The 16,627-nt window shown below is 44.5% G+C and overlaps 1 protein-coding gene across 2 annotated transcripts in view; it reads right to left on the reverse strand.

Annotated features, from left to right (window-relative positions):
- Nucleotides 1-16,627, reverse strand: part of GALNT16 (polypeptide N-acetylgalactosaminyltransferase 16) — a 245,242-nt gene that overhangs the window by 88,083 nt on the left and 140,532 nt on the right. For both annotated transcript variants that reach the window (XM_053272781.1, XM_053272790.1), the window contains exon 2: nucleotides 11,734-11,909. In XM_053272781.1, the coding sequence (XP_053128756.1) occupies nucleotides 11,734-11,909 (176 nt within the window). The remainder of the gene's footprint in view (nucleotides 1-11,733; nucleotides 11,910-16,627) is intronic.

The raw sequence follows: 16,627 nt of genomic DNA on the forward strand, positions 1-16,627 counted from the left end.
TGAAAAGTGAAGGAGTAATGGGGACAGCCACAACGGTAGGTGATGGGCCTTGAGACACAGAAGAAGATCTGAGTCCCAATTCATGGAGGGGATCCAAGGAGAAAAAACTCCAAGGCATGAAAGGCCAGGAGAACAGAGTTCAGAATGGCAAAGGAGAAGACTGAAGGGCCATGGAAAAGAGGCTCAGGAGGGAGGCAAGGGGGTGCATATTTGACCAATCAGTGCTTCTTTTACAATACCTTTAGCCCAAGAGTTTGGCCCATGACTTATGTGAACTATATATTGCTCTAATGTTTATTACTATTATTTTATGGCTATTATTAAACTGCTACTATTCTGTATCCCAGTGTTCATCGATATTATTTTATGACTACTCTAAGTGACAACTATCTTTTTTCCATGCAACATTTTATTACTGTGACAGTGGCCTATTACTGCAATTTCCAAGCATATAAAGAAGCTCTTTTGAAAGGTAAGTGGAAGAACAAGGTTGATGTACAAAGTATAATATATATATATGATTGCATTAATTCACATTGTCCCTGTTTCCCCCTTTCTAAAATGCTGTTAAGACCACACAATATACATAAACCTTTATCTGTCATGTTCCCTTGAAAAGGGACTTTCCCTGATCTTCCACTAATTTCAGAAAGACAAAGAACCATAGAACACACATTTTTCATACAGAGCTGAGAAAGTATAGTGGCTGATCTAGTTCCATGTTTATATCTTGCTGCTGTCATGAGTTCATTAGGTAACCTTAGAGGTGCCACACTCTCCCAGCCTCATTCGCTTCTGCAATATGGGGATAATAATACTTACCTAGCCAACAGGTTTCTTGTAAAGAACTGTTTGCAGGAGACAACAGGCTGTTGTTGTACACCTGAAAACTGCGCAAAGAAGCACCTTTTAAAATGGTGGCTCTCTTATATTAGCAGGGGTAAAGCAACTGTCCCCATTCAGCCCATCATTGTGTCTCTCCAGTGGCTGACACTGGTGTCTCCTGAGTGGGTGGTATGTGCATGTGTCCATGTGTGTGTGTCCATAAGAACATACGAGCAGCCCTGCTGCAGGCCCATCTAGTCCAGCATCCTGTTTCACACAGTGGGCCACCAGATGCCGCTGGAAGCCTACAGGCAGGCGTTGAGGGCATGCTCTCTCTCCTGCTGTTACTCCCCTGCAACTGGTACTCAGAGAGGCATCCTGCCTTTGAGGTTGGAGGTGGCCCTTTCCGTGTGTGTGTGTGTGTGTGTGTGTGTGCAGGGCTTTTAGATGATGGGAACTTTTGGGACAAGGAACAATTTTCTCATACCTTTGAGAACCTCTATGTTGAAATAAATAATAAAGATGGCCATACAATAACATATGAAGTGCTTTGAATACTCTAAAGTGGTACATACATGAATGATAGTGGTAGTGGTCATTATAGAAAAAGCGTTGATGCTTTTGAACTTTGGTGCTGGAAAAGACTTTTGAGGATACGATGGACAGCCAGGAAAACAAACCAATGGATCACAGAACAAATCAATCCAGAATTTTCACTTGCGGTACAAATGACCAGGCTCAAACTATCAAACTTCAGACACATTATGTGGCAATTCTTGAGAAGTCCATAATGCTTGGAAAAGTTGAAAGAAAGAGAACAACCAGCAGCAAGGTGGATGGACTCAATTACGACAGCAATGAATGCACCACTGAGAGACCTTAAAGGCTAAGTTGAAGACACATCATCCTGGAGAGAATCTATCTATGTGGTCGAGTTGACACTGACTTGACAGCAATTAATCAATCAAGCAATGGTAGTGGTAGGTGTTCTAAGGGTTTTCACACAAGTCTTTAAAAGCAGCGTGTTAACCTGAATCCAGCAGACTTGCCTGGGATTATCTGGGTTAAAACAGCAAATGTCCAGGATGTCAAATGATTCACTACAGGGCCCCAGGCTGGTACAGTTAAGCTAGACTTCTGACTGATCTGGAAGCAACCTAGATCAGCAGAAGACTTTAAATCAGTTACTTGCCATGCTATTTGCATGGTATTTACATATATATGAATATGATTATGGGCTAGATCCTAACTCTTGGTACATTAACAAAAAGAGTTGTGTGTTATTGCTTTGTATTTTGCCATTATTGTATTTTGAGCTTACTTTGGAAGATCAGCCACATTCTAGAAATATGTGCTGTTTGACTTGCAAATATTTAATAAAATCTGTTTCTCTAAGCAAGTATTACAATAGCTTCCATTTTTATTAACAAGAACCATTTGTGTAACCACACCGCAAACACTTCATAGTATAGAAATGTACACAAAGAGCCGTCTCCTTATGTAGGTCTGCAGAAAGATTTCTTTTTTAACCACAGCAACTTTTAATCTTTGGGTCAATTAAGGGCTCAGCATACATTTGTGATGACTGTAGTAAAAGATTTGAACTGTTTTCGCTAACTACACCATGGTCTTCAGGTATTATTCTGCAAGCCTGGAATTGTTTAAGTGTTAATATCCTGCTCTTGGCTGACTGCTAGATAGACCTGCCAACTCAATTGCTTTGAACAGTAGCCTACTGATAAGAAGGCTAATCTACAGTCTAAAGCCTTCAAGTCTTATCTACCACCTCATCTCTTTCATATAATCTTATCTCTTGATACACTTAAATAACTGTGAACTGGTAAATGCTGAAATGCTTTCCACTAACATCATTTCTATAGCTCACAATTTGATGGAAATAGTAATGTTTTCAATTATTTGGAGATGGATGGGAGAATATTCAGTGATTCAGCTATAAAATATTGTTGCACAGCTACCAGTCCATTCTTGATGGATAGCAGCCTATTCTTGAAGCAACTTGCAAGAAATTTAGAAATGGCATAAAGATCAAGACTATATGTTAGCTGCTATCCATCTGTGAATCTTTAATGCAATGGAGACACCTGGGATACTGCAGTAAGAAACACTGGAGAAATGGAAGAACACAAACAGAGAACAATTGACAAGAGGCTTCTATGAAGTGGATGGCTCCAACTTAAAAGAGGGCTACGAGGACTAGTTATGAAACAACAATAAAAAGAATCAGATGGATACTCTTATGGCCACTTCTATAAATTTCTATCTGTGGGGGGAAATGCATAGACTTTTCAGAAATATCTGATTTTCTTCTAATTGATCATATCCTATAGCAAAGTTTGTGAAAGAAAACAAAGATAAAAATCAACATCTTTGGACAACTAAGACTCTTTGTATAGCAACGGAAGAGAAGACCTACTGGGTAGCATCCACAGTAGTACTGCACTAGCACACTAGCACAAGCCATTTTCACCACCCCTTCCTCTCCACTACAGCCTCTTGATGCCTCCAAAAGCTGTTTCTGTGGGTCAAAACAAGAGATCATCTGAAACAGTGAGAGATGCAGCTTAGGGGGCTACAGGTGGAGGAGGAATCCTCTGAAACTGGATAGAGGCACCTCCTGGAAATTTGCAGTGTATGTCTACAGTATCTGGCAGCAGCTTTCCGGAGCCTGGGCATGACTGACCCCTGTCACACCCTGGGGTTGTTCAGGTATGGCTAGGTAGGCTCTGAGGAGCATGTGGCAGAGGAGATATTGTCTAAAACAGTCAATAGTCAGAGGAGGTATTGTCTACAGTCTTTGGTAGCCAGGGCTCAGGAAACAAAAAAAAGGGGGGGGGGAGATAAAATAGACAGGAAGTAGCTTAAGTAGGCTGGGAAAGGGTCACACCCTTTTCTCCCTGCCTGCTGCAAAGCAAGCCTTGCTCCTAAGTAGACCCATCCGCCTGAGAAGACCCACTAGGTGTTGGGCAGCTAGGCTTCTACGTCTAACTTTAAGGGGGTCTCCCTGACCCAGCATTATCTCTGTGTGGGAGCTTGGAGTTTTGGGGCTTGAGGGATCCCCTGGGGTGTTGATTTAGGTCAGTACTTGGGGTGCCTCTGTGTCTGATGGTTCCTGGTGGATCATGGTGAATCCTCAGGAAGAGTCATGGTGGGGGTGACTGCAGTGGGATTTGATGGCCCTGGGGTCTCCGTTGGGGAGTTCAGTGCTGGGATAAATGTGTAATTCCTGGAGCCACTAGATAGGAGACACAAGGAGTTTCCTGTGGTGGTCCTGGGAATGGGGTCTCTGCAGGGGTTTCCAGTTCTAGGGGTTCTGGGGTAATCTCCGTGGGCTCTTCTGGCAGGGCCTTATCATCTGAGGACATCCACTGCTTCTTCATAATGGGGAATCCTGGGACTCTGATCCTGCCCCAGGGTGGGTCCTGACACTTACCTGGGCATATCAGGGATTGAACTAGGGGCCTTCTGCATGCAAAGCACATGCTCTCCCTCTGAGCTATTGCCTCATCTCCCACATGGGGGTTGTAACCTTTTAATTTGCCCACAGACAATACTATAGACCATAGTACACAGAAAATTTACTGAAATGAGGCTTAGGAGGAAATAGGAAACATATGCAAGCAGATAAATCATGAAGAAAACTAGTCATAGAACTTTGTAACTGGACTAATAGGCTTGCACTCTTCTAATCTGCAAGGAAGTCATCATAAGAGTATTTGTAGAAGGTATTAGACATGATTAGCATTGAAGAAAATGCATCATAATTTAAGTGCTGGAAATAACAAAGGCAGACTTGTTCCACTGTTGGTGGTATGTAAGAAGACAGGTCTTTTATTGGAAATCTGTGTTAAATGTAATTGGAAATATGAGAATATGATTCACTATATGGCCCTTCAGTAACTTTGCTTGGATGTTTAAAAAGAAACAGTGGAGAAAAACGCAGCATGGGACTGATAATGAAATTATCAGTGCTACAAAGATGGAGCAAATACTAAAATGGAAATCATTTTAGTCCCAACACAGTGGGATATGGACTGATATGGACAGATTTTATGAATGTAGCATGAATAGCTGAGCCACTCAAACTGACGAATTGCTAAGAATATGGGTAACAGGGCATTTTGAGCACATTTCCAGATCACTTGTGTGTGTGTGGTGGTGGGGGGAGTACTTTCCTCTTAGCACTACTTATGCTAGCACTGATTTAGAACCAGTTGTGCATAATAGATGGAGAAAGAGTAGGGAAAAACAATGTTCCTGTCCACTGCTGAAATGCAGTCAACAGCTGGTGAGGGAGGTATGTAGCCTTCAAAGAAACAAGTAAAAGAAGTGCAAAATAAAAGCAAAATATTCATGATGAAACACTGCTATTCTGGGTGAGGCAGGGATGGCTCAAAAGGGTTGCATGGGGTAGAGGGTGCTCCCTGCAAAATATTTCCTGCTCCTCCTTTTGCCCTCCCATTCATCAGACTGGAACTTTACAGCAAAGTATCAGACAATACAGTCATAGTATATTATGATCCTATAGCTTGAGCTAATTATTTTTAAAAGGCATCTGTTGTTTAAAGCAGCCTCATTGACTCACACCTCTACCCCAGAACAAGCAGCATAAGCCAGTGCAGTCAGGCAGGTAGGAGACTCCTTCAGCCTCCCAGGAGCCTGGTCAACTCCATAGCTTCCTTCCTGGTCAGGAAGCAAGCTGGGTGAGACCATGTGTGCAGGAGGTTGAGGAACATCTCCCTTGCGGATTTCAGCTGGCCTGGTACTGATCTCTTTCCCAACCAGTCTTTCCTGCAACACACTATTGGACAGGAAAAGAAAACTAGGCCAGAAAGCAGACTGGAAGGCTTGACCTAATCCAAAAAGGCAGTATTTTCTAAAAGGATCTGCCCCGTTTTCTGAATAAGTATGAAAATGTCAAACAAGCTTCATTAATAAGGCAGATCAACTAAGAACATTAATTACCTTACCTGTACAAGTATTTAATGTGTATAGCAAAGTCCTCAGTCCCCTCTTAGCATTCTTGACCATCCCTTTGCTCCCCCAAACTAGTTATCCCTGCAAAGAGGCACCTCTTAAAGTGGTGATTCTATGATATTTAGAAGAGGGAGCGCAACTGGCCCTATCCTGCACAGCATCCCTCCTGTAGATGCTGTTGGTGTCTACCTTCAGTTTCTTTTTAGACTGTGAGCCCTTTGGGGACAGGGAAGTCAATACCTGCCAACATGTCCCTATTTCCCAAGAAGTGAATAGGGAAACAGGGACATGTTCACAGGTATGGGAACCATCTTATTTTTTAATTTATCTTTCTGTGTAAACCACATTGGAGACTTTTGTTGAAAAGCAGTACAGGAGAACCCTGTTATTCACAGGGGTTCCGTTTCACAAGGCAGGCTGCAGATAGTAGGGGTATGCATGGAACCAGCTGGCCCAGTTCGGTTTGAGTCCGAACTGGACTCAAACTTGACCGGCCCAGTTCAGTTTTTCACCCCCTAGATCCACCCCCCGGTTTGGTTTGGGGGGCAGGGGATTCACGAATTTTTATTTTTATTTTAAAAATTATTATTTTTAATAATAAAAAAATATTTTTTTCCTTTCCCCCCTCTGGGGGAGTTCATTGGGGTGGGGGGTGGGGGTCACGGAGGTTCCCCTTCCCCCCACCGGTCTTCAAAATGCCTCCCTCCAGCTTGTTCGGGCCAGTTTTGGGGCCCATTTGGGCCTCCGTATATTTGCATGGCAGCCATTTGGGAAGCTGCTGCACATGTGCAAACAAATAGCCTCTGTGAGGCCTGGCATGGGCCAGGGCCTTGCAGAGGCCATTTGCACATGTGCGGCGGTCATTTTTGTTGTTGTTTTTTAAATTAAAAATGGCCACTGCACATGCACAAATGGCCTCTGAGAGTCCCTGGCCCATGCCAGGCCTCACAGAGGCCATTTGCGCATGCACAGTGGCTTCCAAAATGGCCACCAAGTAAATATACAGAGGCCAGAACGGGGCAGAGGAAGGCATTTTGAAGGCTGGTGGGGGGAGGGGAAACCTACGAAGACACACACACCTGCCGCTGCCCCAGTGAGCCTACCCCCCCCCCCCCGGAGGGGAGAAAGGTAAAAAAAAATCTTTTAATTTTTTTAAAAAAAATGCGAACTGGTCGGGGGGTCTGGTCCCAGTCCGGATGGAACCGGGTGTGTGTGTTGGTTTGACCTAGAACCATTGAACCCCCAAACCGAACTCCCAAACCAGTTCGCACATCCCTAGAAGATAGCGAACCCACAAATAATGGGGCATTAAAGTGAATGCAAATTGAGGGGTTAGGTTCCTGCACCACCCCAAATCGTCCCCCAAAAGGATCAATTGGGCGAAGTAAAGTGCCCTACCATGCTCTACTACCTGCAAAGAATCCTAATATTCCCCCCGAGAGTAAAAAAATTGTCCGAAAATTGCCATTTGCCCCACTTTTTTTGAAGAAATGAGCCATAAAATGGCTCCCGAATTCAAAATGGCAGCTGGAAATGACCTCTGAGATCTTTTCTGGCCATCCCTGACTTGTGGATACATGGGTTTAACCCCTTTTCTGCTGTTCCCTCTCCTCATGTATGCCAAGGTCGGGGGTCCATTACCCAACCATGGATACGCAAATCCACGGGTGCTGGACTAATGAGGTTCTTCTCTATATCAACTGTAGTTGTTGTTTCAGAGTCATTCTTGGAGTGAGGATAGCCTTCTTTGAGTTTCCTCTATGCATCTAAAATCTATGCACTTTACCCTATGGCTAAGTAAATGCTCCCATACTGGAGGGATGCAAGAGAAAATGCCTATAGTGAGTTCTGATGACCTGCTTTGAGTGAGCTCTGGCCTGGGTTCTAGGAAACTACCTACAATCAAAGGAGGGAGGAGGAAAAATGGATCCTCACTGGCAAAGCCCTACACAGTTTTGCTGCAAATAGGTACCAATTTGGGCCAGTTTGTTTTGCCTTTGATCAGTAAGAATCTGTGAATGGGATACCAGCAATTCAAGATTCCTGTGCAGCTGAGGCCATGATTTTCCTATATGCACTTTTATGCTTCTTTAGTTATAACTAAGTACAGTCATCCCTCACCAATCATTCTGGCAAAATCTTGCCGTTGGCAAATTCAGGTTTGGTGAGGCACTGATTAAATTTTATGGGAAACGGGGTTAGGGGAACTGCAGTCGTGAAAAGACTGAAAAATGCAGGGGGGGGAATGCTCAAAAATAGCCCCAAATCCCCCAAACTCCCTTAAAATTGTGAAGAGTCATCAAGAGGAGTACACAGATTGAACCTCTGTACATTTTTGACCCTCCAAAATCACGAAAAGGTACTTTTGAAACCCCCCCCCCAATTGGTAAAAATCATTTTAAATTGTGAGTAGTCGGCAGGGTCAGCAAAAGGAATGAGAGGACTGAACCTCAGAACCCACCCAAATTGCAACAACCCCCCCCACCCCCAAATAACAAAAAATCTTGCCAAACCATGAATACTCAGGTCGTGGTTGGTGAGACTGGTCACAATTTCCCAGTTGCGAATACTCAAAACCGTGATTGGGGAAACCCGATTGGCAAGGGATGACTGTAAACAATTTCAGTTCCTAAACAGGAACATAAGAAGCTGCCATATACCAAATCAGACCATTGGTCCATCTAGCTCAGTATTGTCTACACAGATTGGCAGCTGCTTCTCCAAGGTTGCAGGCAGGAATCTCTCTCAGCCCTGACTTGGAGATGCCACCAGGGAGGGAACTTGGAACCTTCTGCATGCAGTTGCTTTTCCCAGAGTGGCTCCATCCCCTAAAGTGAATATCTTACAACGCTCACACAGGTAGTCTCCCATTCACATGGAACCAGGACAGAGTCTGCTTAGCAAAGGGGACAAGTCATGCTTGCTACCACAAGACCAGCTCTCCTCCCATAATCTTCTAAATAATCTGGGTTTCTTAACAAATGTAGCATAAGGTCTGAGGTTACTTTTTAAAAGTGGTTTTTAAATTCACATATTTATTGTAGGCATGTACTAAAACCTTTGTATTAAGCTGGCAAGAGAAAAACAGCAACTTCATTCCCCCTACCCAAGTACAAAACATCCCATGCTAGGAAGAATGCATTTTCACTTGACAGAAGCCAATTAGATGAAACGCTCTGTAATAATGTGTAGCAATTGCTCCCCGCCCCCTCCCCCCCTTTTTTTTGCATTAAAACAGATTTTGTGGATTGGTGGATTGGATTGGTAACTGGTTGAAGGACAGAAAATGGGGTAGGAATAAATGGACAATTTTCACAATGGAGGGAAGTAAAAAGTGGGGTCCCTGAGGGATCTGTACTAGGAACAGTGCTCTTTAACTTGTTCATAAATGATCTAGAAGTTGGGGTAAGCAGCGAAGTGGCCAAATCTGCAATGACACTAAACTATTCAGGGCGGTGAAATCCAAAACAGATTGTGAGGAGCTCCAAAAGGATCTCTCCAAACTGGGGGAGTGGGTGACAAAATGGCAAATGCAGTTCAGTGTAAGCAAGTGTAAAGTGATGCATGTTGGGGCAAAAACCCCAACTTCACATATACACAAATTGGGTCTGAGCTGTCAGTGACTGACCAGGAGAGAGAGAGAGATGGGGTCATGGGGGACAGCTCATTGAACGTGTCAACTCAGTGCGCGGCAACAGTGAAAAAGGCAAATTCCGTGCTAGGAATCATTAGGAAGGGGGTTGAAAATAAAAATGCTAATATTATAATGCCCTTATACAAATCTATGGTACAGCCACATTTAGAGTACTGTGTAAAGTTCAAGTCACCATATCTTAAGAAGGATATTGTAGAACTGGAAAAGGTGCAGAAGAGGGCAACCAAGATGATCAGAGGCCTGGAACACCTTCCTTATGCGGCAAGGCTATAGCATCTGGGGCTATTTACCTTGGAACAGAGGTGACTACAGGCAGAGGCGCTCTAACCCCTGGACCTTGGAACCCTGGTCCATGGCCTCCAAGGTCCAGGGAGGGGCTCCAAATGGCGGGGGGGGCCTCTGGCAGCCACCCCCATGCATGCCCTGCTGAACCTCCATTTTGTTTTGTTTTTAATTTTAGCCGCCACATGGCCAAGGGGTGGCTGCCATGGGGTGACTCCAACAGTCCTCCCCACCCCCTGTGGCGGCTGGAGCAATGCTAAGCCTCTCTGTTCGGCCCAGTGTCTCTTTCTAACTGCGAGGCATGGCCTGCACAGTGGATGCAGATTGTTGCAAGCCCATGATGTCACGATCTCGCTCAACTGTGCAGGTGCACCTCACAGTTAGAAAGAGATGCTGGGCCAAATGGACAGGCCCAGCGTTGCTCTGGCTGCCGCTGCTGGGGCAGGTGGGGAGGGAGAAGAACTGCTGGGCACACACACACACACACACACACTCACACACACGGCAGCCACCCAGCTGTCCATCTGCTCTACTCCTGGTACTACTCTGTCCCCTTTTGGTTTATCTGAATAGATTGCACCCTCACACCTAAGTGGATTTTGCTTGCCAAACCAGATTCCATCCAGTTCCTGTCAGCAACCCCCGAGGCATCATTTTAAAAACTGCTCTGCAAACTTCTTGATTTTAAGCGCCAGCAGTCTGGTTCCATCTTGGCTCAACTGGAGCCCATCCCTTTTGTACAGGCTTCATTTCCCCCAAAATGTATCCCAGTGCCTAACAAATCTAAACCCCTCCACCTGGTACCACCATCTTATCCACACATTGAGACCCCTCAGCTCCGCCTGCCTCACTATCCCTGCACATGGAACAGGTAGCACTTCAGAGAACACTACCCTGGGGGTTTTGGACTTCAGTATGCTAACCTAGCAGCCTAAATTTGACTTCCAGGACCTCCCGACTGCATTTCCCAAGATCGTTGGGAGATCTTGGCTTCCAGGACCTCCTGACTGCATTTCCCAAGATCGTAAACCCCTCCACCTGGTACCACCATCTTATCCACGCATTGGGACCCCTCAGCTCTGCCTGCCTTGCTATCCCTGCGCATGGAACAGGTAGCACTTCAGAGAACACTACCCTGGGGGTCCTGGACTTCAGTATGCTACCTAGCAGCCTAAATTTGGCTTCCTGGTGGCATTTCCTGACGGCATTTCTCCTGACGGCATTTCCCAACGTTGTTGGTGCCAATGTGCACCATGACAGCTGACTCCTCCCCAGCACTGCCTAACAGCCTACGTAGACACAGCATGACATCCACAACCTTCATGGAAAAGAAAGACTGTGGAATGAAGGCAAGGGTGCATATGATATGCAGCTGCTTATGATATGCAGAAAATGCTCCTGCAGGTGAGGATGTTTGAGGTGCCATGATTCCACCACAGGATTCAGATTAGCATTTAATAATCCTGGAAATATTACAATTTGAGGAACAGTAGAGACGATCAAAAGAGCCTAGGCCAGGCCAAGAAACACATATCTAATCTTCCAGTGATTTTAGATTTGCTTTCACAAGAGCCAATTCAATTTTGTGTTCCCCAGAGTGCATTTTGCATGCTGATATCCCATCAATCCACATGGACACTTTAATGGTAACCTATTTCGCATTTTAGTAATATATACCATATCCATGTTTTTCTAGTGCTGAAAGTCAACCACCCCAGGAGGAGAGACCAAATACAAAAATGACAACTGTATCTGACCACTGGAACAGCAAATAGTGTGGCCACCAGACTGATTCCAATGAAATAATCACATTTCTAGTTACTTGCTTTTCTTAAAAATTGTCCTGTGTGGTACAAGCTGCATTAACCACATTTGTATCCAGAAAGCAGATTCAACACAAAAAGAGTTATCTCAAAGCAGTAAAGATACTCAAGCAGAAGATGATGGTTCTAGATTTCAGTGTTATGATATGGTACCTGTAATGTCGGGTATCTCGAATGGGCCGATCACTGCTGAGTTTGTCACTCTCCAACTGGTTGAAAGCATGTTGTCGATAAGGGTCTTCTCCAGCCTTCAGAAGCTTTGAGGACAAGTATGCCTTCTCATCAAAACCCCGCAGGCCATTTTTTTCTGCTTGTGGTGGCTTAGATACCTGAAGAAAGACAAAATGAAGAGTTAGTCCTCCGCAAAAGACCTTTTTATATGAAGGTTGGCATGTTATTTTATTTAAGTAACTGAAAATTAGTCAGCTTTCTACCAAAATTTATCCAAGGAGACAGAAATAATAAAACCAACAATAGTAATCAAAATCAATAATCAAAACCTTCAGAAAAGTTTTAAATTGGTACCTAAGAATCTCCAATATAGGCACCTCACGAATCTCCCTAGGGTGATTATTCCAAAGGAGAGGCGCCACAGTCAAAAAGGTAATCTTATGGGAAAGCCACCTTCCTCAGGTCACCAGGAAGGGGTGCTCAGAAAAGAGTCTCATAAGAAGATTTTAAAGGACAGACAGGTTGATGTGGGAGAAGATGGTCCTTCAGGCTCCAGAGCAGCAAGCCATTTAAAAGATGAAGTAGACTAGCACTTTACCCACACCCAGAAACCGGGCTGGCGGCTCATGAAGCTGAGTGAGGACGGAGGCCACTTCAGGTGGCAGACTGACAGAGGTGGTGCAGTAGCCTACGGCCTCACATGGTGCCCCCTAACTTTATCTGGTGGTGGTTGCATCAGCTGCTGCTGCTTCTTTTCTCCTGGGTGCCTTCCAGGTTAGCCGCTCAACAGTAGCAAAATGCTTCCGTTCAGGTAAATCGCATTCAAAACATAAATAGCAAAACGCCCAGCAGGGGGAGCAGTCTTGTGAAAACTAACAACCCCCAAAAACAGCAACTTTTTAACACCGGATATACAACATTATAGCACTATATCACCGCTATTGAATTCAAAACAAGGCACTGGAAATATGAACGACACTCTGCTGTCAGCATAGGGACTGCGGTGTCACAACACAGGAAGTGTGGAAGCCCACTTCAGAGATACGCTGTGACCCCGTTGCAGGGTGTAATCTGGAAAGAGTCCTGCTTCCAGCTCTGGCATTTTCAAAAGCCAGAGAACCAGAGAGTAGAAGTGTGGAAGAGAAGCGTAATGCTGGGCTAGAGCATCTCAGAGGAGGCGGAGAAGAGCAGCACCCCTGCTAACTGAACAAAGGCACCTTTTAAAGTGGTAATTTAGCAGGCAAAGAGCGCAACTTGTCCTATCTAACTCCAGCACAGTCTTCCTTCAATGGTTGTTGCTGGTGTCTGTTTCCTTTTATATTGTGAGCCTTTTGGGGACAAGGAGCCGTCTTATTTATTATTTATTTTTCTATGTAAGCCACTCTGAGAACTTTTATTGAAAAGTGGTATATAAGTGTTTGTACTACTGGAGGAGGAGTTGGAGAGCTGTGGTGGCAAGCATCAGCATGCTGCCAAGTAAGGTAGGGAGCAGGAGAAGATCCATGAGAGGAGAAAGGACCCTCTAGGGAAGGGGGAGAAAGAGATTTGCCAGGGTATGAGGGAGAGGGACCAAGGTGGAGAGAAGAGCAGCAAGCTCCATTTACCACCGGGCAACCTTTAGGAGAAGAGCTGAGAGGAAGAGTGCCACAGTTGGTGCTCAGATAGCCGGGGGCTTGGACCACCTTTGCCAGAAACTAGTGTAGATCTTTTTAATGCTGGTGTGATACATTCATGGTGGTGGTGTATTCCTGTTATAGTTCTGTATGTGGTGTGTGTGTGTGTGTGTGTGTGTGTGTGTGTTTTGAGGGAGGGAGGGAAGCAGGTATGGAATAGCATTCATTTGAGCCTGCACTGCAGTCCGAAGTGTTACAGTCCAACACAAGCTTATTACCAAATCTGGTGTTTATGAGAAGTAGGCCTTGTTAAACCCCTAGCATATTATAGAACTTCATTATGCACACCTAGGTCTGGCGAGGATCATTATCAAGAGGCTACTCTAAGCTCACCCTAAAATGTACAGGGAGCTTAAATCACAGAGAAGCCCCCCCCAACACACACACAATGTACAGTCTCATACAACTGCTAAGCCATTAGTAGCCCATTGGTTGAATAACTTCCCTTGCTGTTGGCAAAAGAACTACTATCTCCTCACCCTAGGTTGAAATCGGTTTGGTAGCAATCGTAAACGAGCGCAAAAACTGTTAGATTCTGTATGGAAAGTGATTGATTCCATATTCTTGAAAGCTTTTCCAAGAAGCACAGTAACACTAAGACAAGGCAGAGCACACCAATGAAGAAAAATATTTGTTACAGTTAAAATGACTGAAGAAAGCCATTTTGGGCCTGTTGTCAATAACTGCTCACACAACCACACAGTGGGGGGTGGGGTGAGGAGCAAATTTATGAAATGCTCCCTAGCAGCAGCCGCCACAGAGAGAATATATTTGTGTTTGATTCCCAGAACACAGAATACACATCTTTTCTTCCAGCTCTAAATCTCCCCCCCCCCGCACCCGACTTCAAAACATTTAAAATAGCTTATTTTCCAAATGGCTGTTGTACAATTGACTGTTCAGCAGAGAATAATGCCAACATTTTAAAACTACCCATGTGAATGTAGGAGGACGAGAGACGTGAATAGCATCCAGTTATTGCCTCCTCTAATGTACTGAAGGAGACTGGAATTTTGTGAGAGAGATATAGCAAAGGCTCAATGTTTTCCTCAGACAGGTTTTTGCTTCTTATGTGAGGCCCTATCAAGCTTGAGTCCTGTTGGTTATGGGCTCAACAAAGCCCTAATAGCTTGACCACAATGGTGTGCACCACCCATAGATTCAGCTCCAGTTTTTTACACATATTGCTCATGGGGTCACCACTCCTTCTAATTTATTTATCACATATGTATCCTGCCCTTGCACTAGGGTTGTGTCCCATTTAATCTTTGCAACAACCCTGTCTGGTTGGTTAGACTGAGAAACCGAGATGGCCCAAGTAAGATTCATGGTTAAGTGGAAATTTGAAGCCATGGTTTCCTAGTCCCTCTATGACTGTCTGACTACAGCAAATTCTCCAGCCTTGATCATCCTTAGGCATGACTGGTGATCAAGGACTGCATAAGGCTTCATTCCAGGGATGTTGGATGTAATTTTGCTGTTTGTACCTGACTGTGCTCCCGTTTCCAAACTACTTTCCCTTTCGCTCTCTCATTGACTTTGACCCAGTACTGCTATCTCTTGTGACTTGCGTCCTGGTGATTGTCACTTTGGTGGGTAATAAAGGTAAAGTGTGCCATCAAGTCAATTTCGACTTCTGGCACTCACAGAGCCCTGTGGTTTTCTTTGGTAGAATACAGGAGCGGTTTACCATTGCCTCCTCCCATGCAGTATGAGATGATGCCTTTCAGCATCTTCCTATATCGCTGCTGCCCGATATAGTACCAGCGGGGATTCAAACTGGCAACCTTCTGCTTGTTAATCAAGCATTTCCCTGCTGCACCACTTAAGGTGACGCTACTTGATTAATAACCTGCCTTGAGATTAATTGCTCCTTCATTATTCATCGTCCTTTGTTTCGGGGCCTAATTCAAAGGCTTCAGACAAAACGTTGTAATGTACTCATGCTCAGCGGGAGGACAGGTTACGTAGCACATCAGCACTTGCCAGTTGGCATTCTACACTGTAAAACTTGCAGTACACATCACAAGGACTTAAGAAATCCCTTCATAGTCTGCTTGCTCCCTCTGTGAAAGTTAAAACCGATCCCCTTAGGATTTGACTTGGCAGTAGTTTCCTCTCTCTGCATCATCTTCCTTCAGTGGTTATCTGAAACCAATCATCCATAAAATCTCAGAGCATAGATATTGTAGTTGAATTACTGGAGGCAAAAAGCAGTATACATTATTTTATTTTATTTCAAAAAGAAAGGTGTAAGTCACTGTTTGGAGCAAGGTCCCGAGGACAATGCACATATTATAAATCGTACACATACATACAAAGAAATTCAGTTTAAAAATACCAGAGAAGAGCAGCCACTCATTCAGTAAAATTAAACAGAACAGTGACATAAGAATTAAAACCAGCCACATTGTATGTTGGGATATTTGAGTGTGAGAGAGAAAGGCTTCACTTGATACCAGAAGATATGAGAGTTGGTGCCAGGCAAGCTTCTCTGGGGAGGGCATTCCAATTACATCACAACCTGTCTGCCTAACTTTAGGTGGTGGGGGGGGCATGGAGGGGGATCTGATTATGAATGCAAAGTTTATACAGGCTCATGTGCTACAAGGAGTAACCTTGAGGGTTAACCTTGAGATTACTGTGATAGGCTATATGTAGGGCTGCATATAACCCACCACAGTAATCTAATCTCAAGGATACCAGGGCATGGATGGTAACTGGGTACTGGATGGTAACTAGGTCCTGGGTACAGTTGTCAGCTAATTAATGGTTTTTAGTTTTGTTCTTGGAGGACAAAACTAAAAACCATTAATTAGCTGACAACTGTACCCAGTACCTAACTTCAAACCCCATATACTTTAAATACCCAGTAAAACTAGTTATGAACATAAAATGCCAGCAGGGGAGGGGATGCTTCCCAGTGTATTGCACAGAATGTCGCATGTATGACTATCTGCTTGAGGGGCAGAAGTCGTGGGTGTGCGCTCGGTGCAAAGAGCTCTTGGCTCTCAGCGAACAACTTTGTTCCCTTGAAGCCAAGGTGGTTGACCTGGAGAAGCTCAGGGAGGCAGAGAGGTGTGTGGATGAGACTCTCAGGGATGTGGTAGAGGCATCCCACTCCCATGCTGATGGCACTTCTGCTGTCATGGAGAATGAGGGTCCTAGGGAAGGAGGACATCGGTCTGAGGAACAGGCAAACA

Source organism: Hemicordylus capensis, chromosome 1 (assembly GCF_027244095.1).
Source record: "Hemicordylus capensis ecotype Gifberg chromosome 1, rHemCap1.1.pri, whole genome shotgun sequence".
NCBI classification, from domain to species: domain Eukaryota; kingdom Metazoa; phylum Chordata; class Lepidosauria; order Squamata; family Cordylidae; genus Hemicordylus; species Hemicordylus capensis.